The following is a 19,941-nucleotide window of genomic DNA, read 5'->3' on the forward strand; positions in this document are numbered from 1 at the left end:
TTGACTGGTATTTCTTTATTAAATGCCAATTAAAACAAGAATGAGTTAAAAATGACAGCAACATGATACGTGAATAAAATTAAAGGTGACCACAGAACACGCTTAGTTACAGTTGTGGTCAAAAGTTTACATACACTTGTAAAGAATATAATATAATGGCTCTATCGAGTGTCCCGTTATTTCTAAAACTCTGATTTTTCTCTGATAGAGTGATTGGAACAGATACTTTGTCACAAAAAACATTCATGAAGTTTGGTTCTTTTATGACTTTATTATGGGTTAACAGAAAAAAGTGATCACATCTGCTGGGTCAAAATTATACATACAGCAGTGCTAATATTTGGTTACATGTCCCTTAGCCATTTTCACTTCAATTAGGCGCTTTTGGTAGCCATCCACAAGCTTCTGGTTGAATCTTTGACGACTCCTCTTGACAGAATTGGTGCAGTTCGGTTAAATGTGATGGCTTTCTGACATGGACTTGTTTCTTCAGAATTGTCCACATGTTTTCAATGGGGTTTAAGTCAGGACTTTGGGAAGGGCATTCTAAAACCCTTATTCTAGCCTGATTTAGCCATTCCTTTACCACTTCTGATGTGTGTTTGGGGTCATTGTCCTGTTGGAACACCCAGACCCAACCTTCATGCTAAAGGTTTTAGGTTATGTTGAAGAGTTTGAAGGTAATCCTCCTTCTTCATTATCCCATTTACTCTCTGTAAAGCACCAGTTCCATTGGCAGCAAAACAGCCCCACAGCATAATACTCCCACCACCATGCTTGATTGTAGGCATGGTGTTCTTGGGGTTAAAGGCCTCACCGTTTCTCCATCAAATATATTGCTGGGCGTTGTGGCCAAAAAGCTCGATTTTTGTTTAGTTTCGTTTGAGGTGAGATCTAAAACCCTCGAGGCCTGGAATTGCCCACCCCTGCTCCAGAAGGTCTTATCTTTGTCCATGTGATCAGCAGCAAACTTCAGTCGAGCCTTAAGGTGCCGCTTTTGGAGTGAGGGCTTCCTTCTTGCACGGCAGCCTCTCAGTCCATGGAGACGCAAAACACATTTAACTGTGGAAAATGACACCTGTGTTCCAGCAGCTTCTAATACTTGGCAGATCTGCCTTTTGGTGATTCTTGGTTGACTCTTTACCCCCCTGACCAATTTTCTCTCAGCAGCAGGTGATAGCTTGCATTTTCCTCCTGATCTTGGCAGTGACGAAACAGTGCCATGCACTTTATACTTACAAACAATTGTTTGCACTGTTGTTCTTGGGACATGCAGCTGCTTTGAAATGGCCCCAAGTGACTTTCCTGACTTGTTCAAGTCGATAGTTCACTTTTTCAGATCCATGCTGAGCTGCCTTGACTTTCCCATTGTAGCGTTTGTGGGCGTTTGTATCCAGTGAGCCCTATTTAACTGGCCTAGGAGAAGTCACCAGCTGTAGTCACTCATAATCACTCACAAGAAGTTAAGAGGCCACGCTATGAAGCTCAGTTCACTGACAACTTTCTAAGTCACCAAAATTTCTAATTCATGTTGCTGTATGTATAATTTTGACCCAGCAGATGGGATCACTTTTTTCTGTTAACCCATAGTAAAGTCGTAAAAGAACCAAACTTCATGAATGTTTTTGTGACAAAGTATCTGTTCCAATCACTATCAGAGAAAAATCAGAGTTTTAGAAATAACGGGACCCTCGGTAGAGCCATTATATTATATTCTTTACGTATGTAAACTTTTGACCACAACTCTAAATATGAACTTTTCAGTAAATTGAAACCACAGCTAAAGTGACTCCATAATGACAAATGAACAAAAATAACTTACAAAATAGTTTTTTTAAAGAATGACAACAAAAAGACAGCCTGGATATGCGCTGGATTGTCTCAGTGGCGTCTTTGCACAGCCTGCACCCGGGGTCTTGCCTGGTGTGATAGACCTCAGCCTCTATGGTTTCCTTATCCTCACTCTCTCACCTGGTAGAAAGTTCTGCATTTTAAACTGACATTTCTTCACTGAGTGACGTGCAAAGTCATCCAGTGGAGACACCGTAGAAGGCAAAGGGAGGATGTCCAGTTTAGTACACGTCTTCCTGCCAGACAGGAGTTCATACGGAGGACGCGATAAAACCGTTCAATTGGTCAGTTTGCAGCTGGGTAGTAGACAGATGTTCTGCTGATGTTCTGGCTACCAGGTGTTATATTTGACATTCCTGGTCTGTATACTGCACATGCTGCAAGGTAGGTCTGGGGACCTGTACGTGCTTGACCATGAATCTCACAGCAGAAAACTCATTCTCAATACTCATCTACATTCACTCCTCACTTCAATCTGACAACTCATCAAAGCAGTTTGTACTTTTGTCACACACAGCTCCAGATTGCTCACTTTCCTGAATACTATCCAGCACTGCATTAATGTTTACAATCAAATTACTTCCACATTTTTTGAAGTATGTACGTAAGAGTGAATACAGTAACTCGCTGTCAGAGGTTTACTTGCAACCAATATAAATACATATTTTCAGTCTTGTGTCACAGCTGCTCATCCAAATTTCTCTTTCAAGTACATCCCAGGGACTACTGGAAACAGATCTGATGACTGAGCAGGCCATTGGAGTACAGTGTTGTCTATTATTGGTGAGTCAGCCAATAACTTCTTACAAGGAAAACATTCTGCAATTATTTGGAAGAACAGATCAAGTTGTTTTTTGAGATGAATGACAAAGACGATGTATCACCTCTATTATTGTGGGAGACGTTTAAAGCATATGTGAGAGGCTGTGTAAACGTAATAACATGGAACGCATGGTTCAAATACAAAAATTGGACTCTGTGAATGCCAGACAACCGTCTGTACAGCTACATAGTAAAATATCAGCTCTGAAGTATAAACTCAATAACTTGCTCTCAGATAAAATTTCCAGGGCCTTCATGTATGTTAAGCAGACCTATTTTGAATTTGGTGATAAGCCACATAAATTACTGGCCAATCATCTAAGGAAGAGAAAAAGTGATAGGGCCATTCATGCAGTCAGGTCAGACTCAGGGTTGTTGACCAATTCTTATAAGGATATTAATACTGCTTTTAGACAGTTGTATGAACATATACATCTCCGTGTAATGCAACCCCTGTGATTATGTGGATTTACTAAGCAAATGCAACTTGCCTACATTAGCACAAAAGGACAGGACATCTCCAGATGCAGACTTAACATGTCCAGAATTGATTAATACCATACGCTCCCTGAAAAACGGGCAGAGCCCAGGACCTGATGGTCTATGTAATGAGTTTTATAAAAAGCAGTTTACTAACCCCATATTTGCTGAAAATGTTTAATATGGCCTTGGAAGATGGTGCACTCCCACAGACCCTGAATGAAGCAACTGTGGCTCTCATTCCAAAGACAGGAAAAGACCCAGAATTGGTGAGTTCTTACTGACCAATCTCTTTATTGAACACAGATCAGAAAATACTGGCCAAATCTTTAGCCAGGAGACTTAGTTCCAACATAGGTGAACTGGTTCACCCAGATCAAAGAGGGTTTATCCCAATAAGGCATGCATCTTATAACCCGATACCTGCGTGGCCGCGATCTAATCCTGTTTACATAAAGTAAACCTGCTCCCGAGCAGGTTTACGCTTACGGCTCTGTTGCTATGACAGCAAGTCCCGGATGAGCTTCGGGGAACCGAACGATCCAAGATCACGCGAAATCGTCAACAATCTCATCCAGCTAACTTACTTAGCGAGGTACGAAGAACAGGCCCCAGCTCTCAGTGTTTGTTACTACTCGTTTTGTTTAGATAGTCCCTCGTCTCGTGTTTGTTGTGTTTAGTTTTGCTTCCCCTTGTCTTGTTGTCTGATTCCATTCAGCTGTGTTCCCCGGTGTTTGGGGAGGAATTTTCCTGGTGTGCGTTTATTCTACGAGACTCTGTTGGGACTTTGTTGCCTCATCCTGTGTTGTTTTGTCCTCACTTACAGTTTGTGTTCCCTTAAGATTAGTTGAAGTTTGCTTTCCTAGTTTTATGTGCTGTCTTTTAGTTTGAACTCTTTTTTGAACGTAGATGATAGTAAGGGTGTGCAGCTACTGCATTGCATTTGGGTAATCTCAGTATCTCACTGAACATGCCTCTGTACTGGCCAGCATGTCATGGAGTGGGTGGGAGGAATCATCTAGCATTGTTCTCGTCTTGGACAACATCCACCTCTCGTAACTGTAACTCTCTCTACTCCAACACGCTTCCCTTTACCGTCTGCAGTTAGTTCAAAATGCTGCTGCACGGGTTCTAAAAGGTACTAGAAAGTATGATCACATCACCCCAGTTCTAGCTAATTTACACTGGCTCCCTGTCAAATACCTTATACTCTAAAATTCTCTTCCTTACTTTTAACATTTTAAACAATTTAGCACCCAGTTATCTGACTGAACTCCTCAGCTTGTATAACCCCAGGACAGCACTAAGTTCATCTTGCCAGATGCTCTTAGAACAACCTAGATCGCGGCTGAAGTCCAGAGGTGATCGGGCTTTTGTAATTGCAGCACCGACACGCTGGAACAACCTCCTGTAGTTCTGAGTCTATTCATTCCTTTAAATCGCGTCTTAAAACTCAACTTTTTACTTTGGCTTTTGAATCAAATTAGTTTAAATCATCATCAGGCCTGTTTTATGTTTGTCACCTTTGATTTTTTTTGGTGTGTTTGTTGTTTATTTGTTAACTTTTTTCCCTTGCATTGCCTTTCAATGACTCGATGATTTTTGCTGATTGTTAAGCACTTTGATCAACCCTGTTGTTTTAAATGTGCTATATAAATAAATAAACCTTAAACCTCTCGTACACCACCTACACCAGAGTGCAGCTCCACCCCAAAATGTTACTGGCCTTGCAGATGAGTTTATTGAGTCTGTTGGCATCCCAACCCTCAACTACAGCATGCAACACCATTGAGGATGGCACTGGCTGAAAATCCCGAGCATTGTCTGACAGATGTTAAAAGATTACAGCTGCCTCAGGAAATAGCGACAGCTCTGACCCTTCCTGTAGTGTGAAGTAGTATTTTTCTTTTAACCCGGTCCAGTTTATTGTCATTGTGTACTCTGAGGTATTTATTATCCTTCACTGTGTCCACTTTGACCCCCTGAATTAAAACAGGTGTCACTGGTTTCCTGGTCCTCTTAAGATCCACATTTATTTCCTTGGTGTCTGTCACACTGAGCTGCAGATGATTCTGTGTGCACCACATTATGGCTACGTTCACACTGCAGGCGAAAGCGCATCAAATACGATTTTTTGGACCCTATGCGACCCATATCCGATCATGGTATGACAGTGTGAACGGCACAAATTCGATATTTTCAAATCCGATCTGGGTCACTTTCGTATGTGGTACTGATTCCGATACATATCCGATGTTTTAGAAAGCGACTGCTGTTTGAACGGTCATGTCGCATTAAATCCGTCTTTTACGTCACCGACACAAGACAGACGCCAATTATCAGTTCTGGAGAAGACATCGCGAACGCTTCCTGGCCAATAAGTGTAGATGTTAGTGAAACTGTTGGGAAGACAACGTTGGGGAAACGTGAACATTTTACTTTCACGTATATTTTATGTACTGTATAATCTGATTAGTTTAATTCTAAAGTCCGAAGTCTTTATATTAAGGCCCGTCAGTCAAACAATATGGTTTGCTCTGGGTGTACAGAGCGTGTTGTGTGTGACGTCTTCTTTTGCGCATGCGGGCCGCTTTGAGCGTTCACACTAGAGCGCGTTTGCTGTCGCATTTTATTTGTAGTGTGAACAAGCAGATAAAAAAATCGGATTTGATCAAAAAATCGGAATTGAGCATTAACACCTGCAGTGTGAACGTAGCCTATATGACTCCATCTCTTTACCCTGACCGATGCAACTAACCATCACAGAGTAAGCAGAGAACTTCTGAAAATGGCAGGACTCTGTGCAGTGGCTGAAGTCTGTGCAGTCAATAGCTGCTTGTGGTGCCCCTCTGTTGCTGATAGTTTTTAAACCAAAGTTTTTCTTTATCTAAATAACGCACTAGCATATCAAGTTCTTTTACCACTTCACTCTAGTTATACCGTCTATAATGCATTTACTATCAGTTTAACTCTTTGCTCCTCTCTCATACTTCCTTACTGTAATTTTAAAACTATCCATTAATCCTTTAGATATATTTTTACAGGTACATCCACATGTATTTGGACTCTCACACAAGTTGTTGTTTTTTTTAACTGTTTACTGAAACAAATTCCAATTATAGTTAAATAACAGACATAATCTGTAGACTCTCAGGTTTCATTTGAGGGTATCAGTACATTACAATACATACATTCAAATTAGATGAAGGTGTTTCGATTCGATGAAATGTTGTGGTTTGTGATCACACGCTGGCTGTTTTGATGTGTGGCTCCTCCCATTGGTGTATGTGTGTTCTTTGAATCTCCTCCCTCCAGGCTGGGTGTGGGGGTGTGTCTGTGTATTTGCTGGTGAAACAGGTTAGAGAGCTTATTGGCTAATTCAAACAAGCTCTTGAAGTCTGGATTGGATGATTGAATGGACAGCAGCCTCTTAACCTCCAGCTGACAGCGCCCTCCCTTGTCTGCTCTACACCCAACAAAGAGCTAGTTGTTTGTAGTTCTGAGCATCTGTGTGAGAAAGTCTTTTCGTACAGTGTGAGCTGTTTGTAATTACGATATCTTTGTGTTGGGCTAAAAGCATTTTTGTGAAGTCTTATTCATGTGTACACATTGAGCACTGCAGCAGTGAGTGAGAAGCCCTTTTTCTCTTTTTTGTAGGAGCTTAGGTTAGACAATTGTCTTGTTTGCTTTTACTTTCTGAAGACGGGAGAAACCTTTTTGTTTGTTATTTTGACATTGTTCATATTTGAAGAATATAAACTGCTGATTAGCCCCTTTAGTTAGTGTGTTGCTGGCCTGTCATGGGAGTCGTGGGAGTGGGGAGTCGCACCTGCATGTTGGGTCCCGGTTACCCGTAGGCCGGGTCATAACAAAGGGTCGAGGAGTTTCAGCCCCTTAAAATGCGTCTACCAGATCAACTGCCCATTTGCACATGTGCGAAGGTAACTCTACTTGGACAAACTGCCCGAAATGCGTTGACAGAAACATTTCAGTGATTTTGAGTCATTCTGCACTCCAGATGCGTTAATTGCATTAAACATTTTTAATCGTGTTAACGGATTAATTTGTGTTAACCCGTTATTTTTGACCGCACTACTTTAAACACATCAGTCATGTAATCTTTATCTATTTTGGGATTAGGAACTTCTGCAACATCATTAAATATCCACTAATGGTATCCAACTCTTGCTTCTTAAAACCACCCTCTCTAGGATGTTTATTGTCGGTTGACTCAGCCAAGTCAGTCAGAAATGACTCCACACAATCAAAGAATTTTATTTTGGAATATTTTTTTGTTTTTAGTAATTCCTTCCTTCCTTTCCTTTCTTTCCACAGCAAATCATATTCTGTTTTATTTTTCATTGACATACTCTTAATTTAATGGCCCCATAATAAAGTATTATATACAAGCTAAATCTCAATCACTGATCCCGAGTTTCCTCTTCTTCATTTACGGTACCAACAAATTACTTTGGACATCATGAGTAGGACAGTATGTTGTTGCATGTCAGTGCTGCTTTATTGATCGAGACTCACCAGCCCTTTTATTTGATAAACACTTCTACAAAATAGAAGTATGGGGCTGTACTGCTTCCTGTCTATTGTAATGAGGAACGTTAGGTTGCTAGCAAACAAAACAAAGGAGCTAACAGCGATACTGCAGAGTCAGAGGGAATATGGAGACTGCACAGAGACCTGCTATCTTCACTCTCGTTGGTTTGATGCATCAGTGAAGGTGATGAGATGGAGTGCTGGGCTGGGCTGGACTCCTTTGTCATGCGGTGTGAACACAAACATCTAGAGATCAGTGTGACAAAGATCAAGGAAATGATTGTGGACTTTAGGAGAACCAGGAAACCAGTGACCCCAGTTTCAATGCAGGGGGTCGATGTGAAAATAGTGAAGGACTATAAATATCTCAGAGCACACAGTGAGAAGAAAATGAAGCTTATACATGATTTCAATAAGGGAGCTCTGAGGTCTCACATCTGTCTGATGTCACTCATGCTGTGTGATTAGTGTGGTATCATACATAATTTTTATAACTTATACAATTCATATACATACATGTCATAGAACCCTCCAACGCATAGTGAGAGCTGCAGAGAGGATCATTGGTGTCTCTCTCCCCTCCCTCCAGGACATTTACAGCACCCATCTCACTAAAAAAGCCCTTTGCATAGCGGCTGATCCCACGCACCCAATGCAAAGCTTCTTCAAGCTGCTGCCGTCGGGGAGGAGGCTGCGGAGTCTCCAGGCCAGGACCAGCAGGCTGAAGGACAGCTTCATCCATCAGGCTGTCAGGAAGCTTAACTCCCTCCCGATTCTGCCCCCTCTCCCCTCTCTCCTCCACGGTCTCACTGAACTCTGTCACACACACACACACACACACACACACACTCTGACTCACTCACTGGCCTGCACCAGTTACCAGTCACTTTGTGGAGCATTGGACTGCCATTACCTCATAAGACTTTGTTGTTACACTATCTCTTACCGTACATTACCAAATCTCCATTTGCACTATTTGCCTATTTGCACTACTCTGCCTGGTTTACACCCAATGTCATTTACCCATTATATTGTATATTGTATAGCTTTCTTGTTATATGTAAAATTGTATTGTATTTATTAAAATTTTTACTTTTTAATTATTTTACCTGCATTTTTTAATCACTCTTATATTTAAATGTTCATTTGCTATTTTATCTAGGGATTGAGAGTAACGTAGTTTCTATTCTCTGTATGTCCTGTACATGTGGCAGAATTGACAATAAAGTTGACTTTGAATTCCTCATTTAGCCCCACATAATAACTGGTGTTGTAATTTAAACTGGTCATATGTTTTCAGTCTCATTTTCCCTCCGGCTGTGGCATCAGCTGAGCTGCAACACCATGAGACACGTGTCTGTTTAGAGCCGATCCTTATCTGAAAAGGAAGCTAAAGAAAAACATGCATTTTTATTTGCTGAGATGGTTTGTAGTGGACTCACCAGTTTATTTCTGAATTGCTAAAACAACTCTCATTCTTCGAACTCATTTATTGAATCAACACATTACAAATAAACTCAATCAACACTGGCAATGTTTGCATATTCCCCCTAACACCTGGGATTGATTATTTAAAGATAGTTTTCACAATAACCATCGATTACCTGTGCCTATGACGAGTTTCCTGAATATAATAGTATTTAAGGAGATCGGTGGAAGAACTATGAGGTAAACGGTCGCTAATCTAATCGATGTGCGTCATTAAATATATTTATTTCTAAACCAAAAAGCCTGCTCACACACAGGTTCGCCAATAAACTGTATGATGCCTTTAAATTTAAATCACGTTTTATAATTTGAGATCAGAAAAGTCACACTGAGAGTAAACGCAAGCTCCAGCAGCTCTGCGCTAACAAAGCAAGGCACACTGGCTGCGATGACGTTATGTTGACCACACAGATGTCCACGTTAACCTGACCAGCACAGGTTAGCGTGGGCGTGATTCCTAAACAAGCAGCAGGTGTTAAACAGCTGGTTGTCATCCGCGTGACACACAGGGAGACGAGCCGTCAGCGAAGCCGTCCAATCGGCGGATGCAGCACGTGGAACACGGAGAATATGTAAAAAATCTAATCCGGTGTAAAAGTCATTTAACGTGAAACACCGGGAGCTACTGGCAAGCTCCACGAGCCACCATTTCTGTATTTAAAAAAAAGGTTTACGCTTCGTAATTACACGTCACCTTTCGTCACTACCGCACCTGCGCAGTCGTCGTATACATTTAGCAAAGAACGGTCACAGAAAGGCAGAAAGAGAGAAAATACACTAACCTAACCGGAGGAAACGATTTTATGTCCGTAAGGATTAAAGCTATAAGAGCCGATAGAAGCCGACTACAGCGGAGGAGTCAGAGCAGTGACGGGGACGGTAAACAACCGTCGATGTGCCTCTGATATCCGGACATACAAGTCATCTTTTTTTCCTGAGTAGGAAGAGACGAGTCGCCGACAGAGAAACATCCAGACTGCAAGCATGAATCCCGAATAGTGAGTTTCACATTAAACACAATCAGCTGCACGGCTGTTGTTATTGTCTTCTTCCAGGAAGTATCATTGTGTTTGGCTAGTTTTCTGCTACATCACACCAGGCTGGTTGTGCTAATGGAGAACAGCGGCTCGGCTTCTGTAAACAGGGTGCGAACAGCTTCTTTAACGTGTCAGCTTTCCCAGTGCGGTTTCTCCACACATCAACAAATACTTTGCTTGCTCGTGTCTCCCGTTTCCCCCGTGACCGCGGACCTTTAACCACGACCCCCTAACAAAACAGTGCAGTGTACACTAATGTAGTAACAAAGAAAGAAACGCGGTTATTGTTCGTTTCAGATACCAGAGCCAAAACGTGTAACGTTACCAGCTGGTGATTGGGCTGTACTGGCGTGTTATGGCTGACCTGTAGCCTGGGCGAACAGGCTCCGCCCACTGTTTCCCCTTTCTCCATGGAGACGGCCACAGTATGGAACACTCGACAAAAATACGTTTTTAGTCCCACTTGCATTTAAACTTTACTATTTCCATAGCAATGCTTTTTAGATGTATGCAAAGGCAGCTCATTTGTGTTGTTTGTGTAGGCTGTTGCTAACCAAAAACATAGTGTCCACACTTTAGTTCGAAATTCTTGAATGTCACACCATGGAACTTGTTACATTAATTACCCTGAATGTGTTCATATCTATCTGTCTATCTATCTACACACACACACACACACACACACACACACACACACACACACACACACACACACACACACGTGATATAAATATTTATATGTTTAAGGAATGTACAAGGGATTATGACTGATTAATCGTACACTCATAATCTGCCTGTGCACTCCAGTGAGTCCTGTTAAACCGCTGTGTGTTCTTGGACCTGCACCTCAGTTTCAGGGTGCTGTCAGTCTTCTTATAACCAGGGCAACTTTATGTAGAGCAGCAATTCTTTTTATCAGACAGTTCTTCTTTCCATGAGGTGCTATGTTGAACTTCCAGAATGAGAGAGTGGGGGAGCAATAACACCAGCTTCTCACCTGAGACCTCGTAACATGACGCTGAGTAGGAATAAATAGCTAACTGGGCACAATTTGGACATTTGCACTTGAAGGTGTTCTCACTTTTGTTGCCAGGTTTAGATATTAATTGCTGTGTGTTGAGTTATTTTCAGCAGAGGTAAATTTACACTGTTATACAAGCTGTACACTGACTGCTTCACATTGCATCAAAGTGTCATAGCTTCAGCGTTGTCCCATGAAAAGATATAATAAAATATTTACAACAATGTGAGGTTTGTACTCTTTTGTAAATATACATCCATTAGTGTGTAATTACATTTGATACATTTTCATAGACTTAGAATTAATCCATTAAGTTTGTGGCAGTACACCAAAGGTAGAGGACAGAGAACTCGTAGGCATCACAGGCTGTGGAGGCAAATTTAATTTCATGTTCGCACCTTCAGAGTCTCGATATTAAGGGTCATAGCTAAGTTTTGTCATCTGAGAAGGGGTCCCCTTCACCTGGGATGTGAAAACACGATGCAAAGTAACAACCGGCATCTGAAAAAAGTGTCCTCTCTTTCTTCTTTCTTTAAGTCTCATCTTCTCTAACACACAAAACACTGAAGGCCTACACTCAGAGTCAGAGTTGTTTTGTCTGCTGCAGCTATATGCAAATAAATTGGGAGGAGTAAAGGCCCCAGTATACTCACCGTTAGGCACAGGAAGTGGCTGCAGTATTCTTCTGAATGATGGGTGTTGCCACTCAGACAATATTGGTATAAAAGTGTTAACATATAAGGGGAAGAAGTGCAAATCGAAAGCAAAGACTCTGCAGCGTTTATTTATTTGCAAAGTTTTTTCCACAAACGTCCCTCCCTCTTCTTCTTTCACTTCTCTACTGCGTAAAACTCTGGATACTGTAGGTCTTCTGAAAAAGAAAGTCTCACGTCAGAAGTGCTTGACTAACTGGTAGAACTCTCAAACATGTCTCACAAATTTAGAGGATCATTATTTAGCCTGGAGAAATAGTTTGTTGCTTTATAAGAAAGCCCTCCACAAAGCCAGAACATCTTACTATTCATCACTGATTGAAGAAAATAAGAACAACCCCAGGTTTCTCTTCAGCTCTGTAGCCAGGCTGACAAACAGTCAGAGCTCTGTTGAGCCAACCATCCCTTTAACGTTAACTAGTAATGATTCTGTGATTCATCTTTCTGAGTTAACTTCAGTAATTACCTCCTCGAAGCATCAACGTGTCTTCTATATCCCGATTCTACAGGAGTGCTCACAGAAGTCCTGCCATTAAGTGACGTTTCAGTCTTAAGTATGATCAAACTATCTCAATTAATCAGCACAGGCCTTAAAGCTGGCTGTAGTTAAACCGTATATATCACATTATGCTTGAATAACCTCCAAAAACAAATGTTTCAACCATAGAGTGCCTAAAATAGCGCTGGCATACTCGTTTTAAACCAACCATTTAATAGTTTTTCTACTTTGAATACTAAAAATCAGAATGAACTGAAATGTTTTATTTTAACCATTTTTTTTTATCCATCAGTTGCACACAGAGGTTTTTCATAGATGGCAATGCTGTCACAGTACGTCTCTCTGAGGTCAATCATAGACCTCTAACAAACAAAGAGTCATAGCAAGAAAAAAGTAAGTCAAACAAGAATTCATGAGACTGAAACATAGGGCTGCTCAATTAATCGAATTTTAATCACGATTACGATCTGGGCTTTCAACGATCATTAAAAATGACTGAGCCGATTATTAGCCCCTCCCTCGTGCTTTACTCTCGCGCTGCTCCGTGTGGCAAATCGAGCGCACCTCTCTGCATTTCGAACACGTGTCACAACAATTAAGAGCAGCGGTCCCCAACCTTTTTTGCGCCACGGACCGGTTTATGCCCGACAATATTTTCACGGACCGGCCTTTAAGGTGTCGCGGATAAATACAACAAAATACAACTAGTACCGGTACCGAAAAAAAGAAGATTTATTCATAACACATGTGAAAAGACCCAGGAAAACCGAGTAAACGATAAAAACGATAACAAAATAATGCTGAAAACCGATAAAAACCCTGAAAACTATACATTTCACACCTGAGCCTCAACTCTCTCATACCAAACGACTCACGGACCGGTACCGGTCCGAGGCCCGGGGGTTGGGGACCGCTGATTAAGAGGAAGTTCGGAAAGCTAAGCAGAAGTTATTTGGAGAGGAGAGTGACTGCCGTTGGTTGAAAAGAGAGGTAAAACAACTTCAGTGGTGTGGAAATATTATGGGTTCGCGGAGTCAGAACTCATTTTTCATTTATTTTTTATATTGCAAACATTTGCACTGTTATCAGTATTTGCACACTATTTTATATTCTTTTTTTGACAATCTTTAAAGTCATTATTCAATACATTGTTATTGTTAAATAAATATCGTCAAATAATCGAGATCTCAATTTCAGTGAAAATAATCGTGATTATCATTTTTGCCATAATCGAGCAGCCCTATAAAACATTGAAATTAAAAAGATGCTTTTTTGTGAACATAAAATATTTACAATTTAAAAAAACGTGATGCCCTCAAATGACAGAAACAAAAGTCTAGATAGTGACTATGAAAATGACTGACCACGAACAGCCACAGCTGTCACAGCTTAACGTTTTCTTTGGCGTGTGGGGAGACGTTTAAAACATTCGTGCTTTTGCAGCTCGACTTTTCCGACTTTACCTTTTGCAGCAATAGTTTAACAGCATGTTTTGCAAATTACTGCATTTTGTTCACCGTCACCTGAAGCTCCTCCTGGCGCTGTTATTCCATGTCTGGTAGGATACAAACACACATGCTCACTGCAGTGTGCCGGGTAGAATATTCTCCAGTTGGGAGGGGGCGATAAATGATGCATTCACAGTGTGCGGAAGAAAAAAAGTGAATGTTGCCGTGGTAATTTATACTGGTTTGTTTCAGTAAAGCCATTTTAACCATTGTATGTGGAAACACTTGCCATACCTTTATCGAGTCTATGCGATATATCGCCCACCCCGGATTTGAAGAACGCGGCACTTTTCAGGGGTCGAGTCGTATCAGCTTAACCTTAGCTAACGTTTATCTGCACGCTCCTTTTGACAGTTGTGTTTGAACAGTAATTGTAAAAGGAAAAAAAGTTGCATTGTCCATTGTTATAAAGTCACATAGGTCTGATTGTTGTAAGATGAGGTAATATTGTGTATATTATAGTATATTTATGTTTTTGTTGTGACTTGGTACACATTTGTTTGAGCATCCCTACTTCAAATTAAAAGAACAATGGTTCCATTTAATTAAAGGGGGATTTGCACTTAGTCGGGTCGTATTATAAAATGTTTCCCACTGTTTTTGTTTTTTATTGCAATGGAAATTTTTCAGCCTTGTTCTTTGTATTTCAGTGACTATCTGTTCAAGCTCCTGCTCATTGGAGACTCTGGTGTAGGAAAGTCTTGTCTTCTACTGCGTTTTGCTGTAAGTAGTACTTCCTCACTGTAAGATGTTTTTCACTTCTGTTGGACTGAATGACTGTTTTTAACTGGTTTTGCTGCTGGCCTGAATCATGCTGTCCCTCCTCTTTCTGTAGGATGACACCTACACAGAGAGCTACATCAGCACCATTGGAGTGGACTTTAAGATTCGCACCATCGAGCTGGATGGCAAGACCATCAAATTGCAGATTGTGAGGGCACATGTACACACAGAGCACCACATTTATGGTCTTCTTTTGGGGCTGGTTGAGGGAAATTTGGCCAGAGTGTGACAAAACTTACAATTCTGTAATCTGTGAGATGTCAGCTTTTAGAAAGTGGATTGTTTGCTTGGTTACATTTGGTGGACTGAACATGGGGGTCAATAGTTTATATTTATATTTACACAGCAGACCTGACGCCATGACTGGTGAACCTGGAGTGAGTGAACTTTAGTTTTTGACAAGTCACACCGATGTCTCTCCCTCCCAGCTATCCCAGCTCAAGTTCCTCCAGATTTAATAATCCTCTGATAAGGAGCTCGATCTTCAGTTAACCCTACTGATTTTTAGTTGGCTCTGTGCAGGCCAGTCAGTAAAGTTGTTGTTAGTTTTCTGAAGGTAGTTTTTCACTATTAGAGAAATATGTTTTAGATCGTTGTCATTTTGGGAGACACAGCGATGATGCAAATCCGTTTTTGCTCTGACTGCTTCATGATGCAATCACTCCAGCTCTTGATACTTGGAAATGCTGTGATAACTTTGCATATCCATCTCCTGCTTTGTGAGAATCAACAACTCTTTTTCCTCAAGTCCAAACTGATGTTTGTTTTGATCGTTTGTGAAGTGACAGGTCAAATCCTTGCTGAACTTTTTATACTACATGTACATTGGACGATTTCATTGTAACCACTGGGCAACTCCTGAGAAACAGCCCTACATCATAAACCTCCTGCAACAAGCTTTACACTTTGAAACTCAGACAAGTACTGTTCTGGCAACCGCCAAACTCAGATATGTCCATCAGATCGCCAGGAGAAGTTACCCAACAGAACGTGTCTACATAGCCTACCACGTCACGTCTGAGTTGCTGTCCTTCACAATTGCTTCCACTTTGTTATTGGAATATTTAGTATGAAGGTAATTTGGTGACTGTACTTGTTGCACAGGTGGCAGCCTATAGCAATATCACGCTGGCTTTAACCCCTGACAGGGACTCATTTGTAGAAGCAGTTTGCATGCCTAGGTGCTTGATGTTATACACCTGTGGCTATGGAAGTGATCGGAATACCTGGGTTCAGGGATTTGGATCGGCGAGTGAATACTTTTGGCAGTATAGTGTATTCTTGACTCTGCCCTGAGGCGTGTCTACTCAAGGTAGATGTGTTTCCTCAAAGCTTTCTAATTTACCAAGTCATTAAAAGGCTAGAGTCATCTGGAAAACAGAAATATTCAGTCTACTGGCAACTTTATAGAAATGTTACCTTTGTCAGAAATCAGACTACAGAAACTTAAAACAACGACGGTGCAGGTTAACTTATACACAGCTTCATGAATGTTTCATTTTTCACAAACACAATTGGTTTTCTATCATAATATGCTTGTTATCATTGTAATATATTAATATATCCTCCCTTTTGCTCCTCTTTCTCTCTCTTCATCCCTCCAGTGGGACACTGCAGGCCAGGAGAGGTTTCGTACTATCACCTCCAGTTACTATCGTGGAGCCCATGGCATCATAGTTGTTTATGATGTGACCGACCAAGTGAGTGAGCATTTTTATGGAGTTATGGTCTATTTAATCTGAAGTAAATAAATAAATATTTGCCAGTACTTGCTACTTTTATCTGAAGAAGTGTTAACTATGTTCTCCTCAAGGTTTGGAGGAAGATTTGAACACTGTCATGCCCTGATTTTTGAAGATACTTTGTATTCATGTATAGAGACGGCTTTTTGTTCATATTCATTCTCATTGCACAGGAGTCCTATAACAATGTCAAGCAGTGGCTTCAGGAAATTGACCGATATGCCAGTGAAAATGTCAATAAACTTCTGGTGGGCAACAAGTGTGACTTGACGACTAAGAAAGTAGTGGACTACACAACTGCTAAGGTGTGGCTGCTTATGAATAACTGTGTCTCTCTCTCTCGCTCTCGCTCTCTCTCTCTCTCTCTCTCTCTCTCCCTCGAGGTCATTTTGATGGGACCTGATTGTTCATATCAAACATGAAGGCATATCTGGATGGATATAAAACTAGTTCATGTTATTGTTGGACTGTTGTAAATCACTGTTAGCCTGTTCTCTTAAAACCTGCCTCAAAAGCCTTCAGTTGATCAGAGTGCTGCACTGAGTAGTGTCGGGGGATCGTCTAAGGAGCTTAGAAAACTTCTTCAGTTCTTAAACCAAATGTTGGAGAGTCCCAGGTATTTAATCCCTAGTGGAAGTTGCATTTTTGAGATCGTGCTGCCTCAACTGCCACTCACATCTTGCATCCGGTGATCTCACTTGAAAGGGTGACCCTGATCAAGAGTGGGTCAACTACCGTCTTACGGGACAACTCCCACCAGGGATTAAACACCTGGGACTCTCCAACATTTGGTTTTAGAACTGGAGAAGCTTCTCAGATGAGAGGTGAAACATCTTCAAGAAACTTAAAGAAACTTTCTTTCTAAACTCCTTAGACTACCTGGATGACTGAGAACCCACACAGACACCTAATGGGCTGAAATATTCTGACTGCAGATTTCTGACTGTTTGCACATGAATTTTCTTCTTATCTTTTCAGGAGTTTGCGGACTCTTTGGTGATCCCCTTTCTGGAGACCAGTGCCAAGAATGCCACAAACGTAGAGCAGGCTTTCATGACCATGGCAGCCGAGATCAAGAAACGCATGGGCCCTGGGGCCACAGCCGGCGGGGACAAGCCCAACTTAAAAATCGATAGCACCCCCGTCAGGCAGTCTGGAGGGGGCTGCTGTTAAAGGACCTACAACCATCTCAGTGATTTCTCTACTCTGTTCCCTCCCATCACCCGTAGAACTCACACCCCACCATATAGCCCACTCCCACTCCCGACTTTCCCCCTGTGACCTGCTCGGACAGAGGTCTAAACTGCAAAGTCAGATTGAATCTGTATGAGGGTTAATTCAGACCTGTTTGATTAGACAGAGAGGAAAGCAACCAGGAAACACACTGAGACCATTTTATCTTTCGCCGTGGAGGCAGAAGGAAATGAGATACGGCAGGAGATTGGCATTAATTTAAAATGACATGGAGATAAAAGATTAGGTTCAAATTCAAGTGAGGTTATTGCTACGAAACACACACACAGTAGTGATGGCACGAGTTACAAAAATTAAAGCCGTTTGGCCAAATGCATTTGTCCTTGGGCTCCGTCTGTTTTTACTGATCTCAGCCCAAACTTCACTCGCTCTGCACACACTCACTACGCTACACACTGTGGATGACCTGAACTCTGTAGGATGCTAGCAGTCTAACTGTGACGCATCGTTGTTATTCCTGAGGAGGGTCTAGGATGGATGGATGGTCTAGGGAAAGCCCAATCAGTCAGCCCCTCTCCTTCATCTGTTTCCTTCCTCTTCTGAGCCACTTTTTTATAGTGTGTTTAGACAAAAGCAAGGTGAATGTTTTTATTATGTAACTCTTGTTTGAGGAGTCAGCGTTCTTTCGCCTCAGTCAGCCAGTGTACTGAACATGCAGACGTGTGCTGTGAGCCAGCAGGAAGCAGACCCCACTGACTGTGTCGACCAGAGTCTGCTTTCTCTGTTGGTCTGTGTGTTGGAACGGTTACATTTCCCCCCCAAAGTTTTTAACTCGAGCACCCGGGTCTGACTTTGCTTCATCATGTATCATTTATTGTGTAATATATAGTCACATGTTCTGTGTGGACACGCCTCGCTCACTCTTTCTCAAACAGACTGGGACTCTCTGCTACGGCCTCCTTAGTGCTGCACTCTGTTTCATCCATGTAGAGAGGTGGAAAGTGTTGATGTGAAAGATGGCAGAAGGAGAACTTGCTCTCAGTCTCTTTATAGTGTAAGAGTAAAGTAACTAAGCCTTTGTAGCAGAGGCTAGCACGATGAACCACAGGGTCACCTGAGCCTGACTCTTACTGTTGTTTTGTTGTTGTTTTTGATTTGAGTCAAAAAATTCAGATATCAATAAAACCACCAATATTTGTATTTATCTACATACAGAATGTAAGTATTGAATAGAATCAGAGCTGCTCTGCTGGATAAACTGTGATCGCACCATTTCTAGATTATCTCGAGCATCTTTTTGCTACATTCTGTATCGGATGATAAACTGAACTCGGGCCATGAAGGTGTTTCCCTGACACTGCACATAGATGATGAAGGATGACTGAGCTGGAGTGAAGAGATTCACTCAGTCATGTTTCATCAAAGCCTGCAGAACTTTTTGTCCCAGGAAATGTTTTTCAGGATCTTAAAGGTTCCTTTAGATTGGAGTTCGTCTGTGTTTCCACTGCAGTCTGGAGCCAGTCAGTCTACTGGAATGCAATAAAGATGAGCAACCATGTTCTGCTGTCGTGATCACTGCTCTCTGCGTCTGACTGGTCAGTGCTGAGCTACAGAGGCCACTGTGAACGGGGCATTAAAGAGCCTTCACAGGACTCTTTTGTGTGGGAGGTTGGACACGTACTTTAGGATAACCGCAGTGAAACTGTTTTCAGAGTAATATTTTTTGGTAAACATCACCCCTCACCTCATTTGACTGCCAACAAATTGATCAACAAATTGATTGCAAACAGTAAAAACTTCTGTCCAATAACAAAGGAGCTACAGAGGAGTGAAATACTGAAGAGTAATGAACACAAGATTGAAATGTTAAGCATTACCAGCATCTCTCTAGAGTTTCTTTGTAAGTGGATTTTAAGGGGTAAAATAATTTTATTGGAAACTAATCCCTGCAGTGGAAACTCTAAAGGAACCTGGTTCTGCTGATAGAAACAGGGCTTTCTTCTGACAACACTGGCAATATCCTGCAATTATCTTACAATAAATTTTCTGTTGGTATTTTGTTTTATATTTCGTTTTGTATTTTCTAATTGAGGCCTCTTGTCCGGTTTCATAACAGCAGATTTCCTTCTTGTTTGCAGATGAAGCCGGTGCAGAGATGTGCTGGTTGAGGCAGTTTTAGGAAACTGATGTTCTTTGTCTGTTATGGACCTCACGTTGTTTCAGTCCACGAATGTCTGGTTTTTCATCAAATT

General features: G+C 41.5%; 1 protein-coding gene across 1 annotated transcript; it reads left to right on the forward strand.

Moving 5' to 3' along the window:
- Window positions 1–9,757: 9,757 nt before the first annotated feature.
- rab1ba (zRAB1B, member RAS oncogene family a) lies at window positions 9,758–19,741 on the forward strand. The gene is made up of 6 exons (XM_085255031.1): window positions 9,758–10,190; window positions 14,621–14,693; window positions 14,806–14,901; window positions 16,358–16,453; window positions 16,669–16,800; window positions 17,474–19,741. Exons 1-6 carry the CDS (start codon window positions 10,177–10,179, stop codon window positions 17,666–17,668), a joined length of 606 nt encoding a protein of 201 aa, XP_085111157.1. The 5' UTR covers window positions 9,758–10,176; the 3' UTR covers window positions 17,669–19,741.
- Window positions 19,742–19,941: the final 200 nt, after the last annotated feature.

This window comes from Mchenga conophoros, linkage group LG3 (assembly GCF_057382185.1).
Source record: "Mchenga conophoros isolate Kocher_MC1m ecotype Shallow Benthic linkage group LG3, M_conophoros_male_GT1.1, whole genome shotgun sequence".
Classification (NCBI taxonomy): domain Eukaryota; kingdom Metazoa; phylum Chordata; class Actinopteri; order Cichliformes; family Cichlidae; genus Mchenga; species Mchenga conophoros.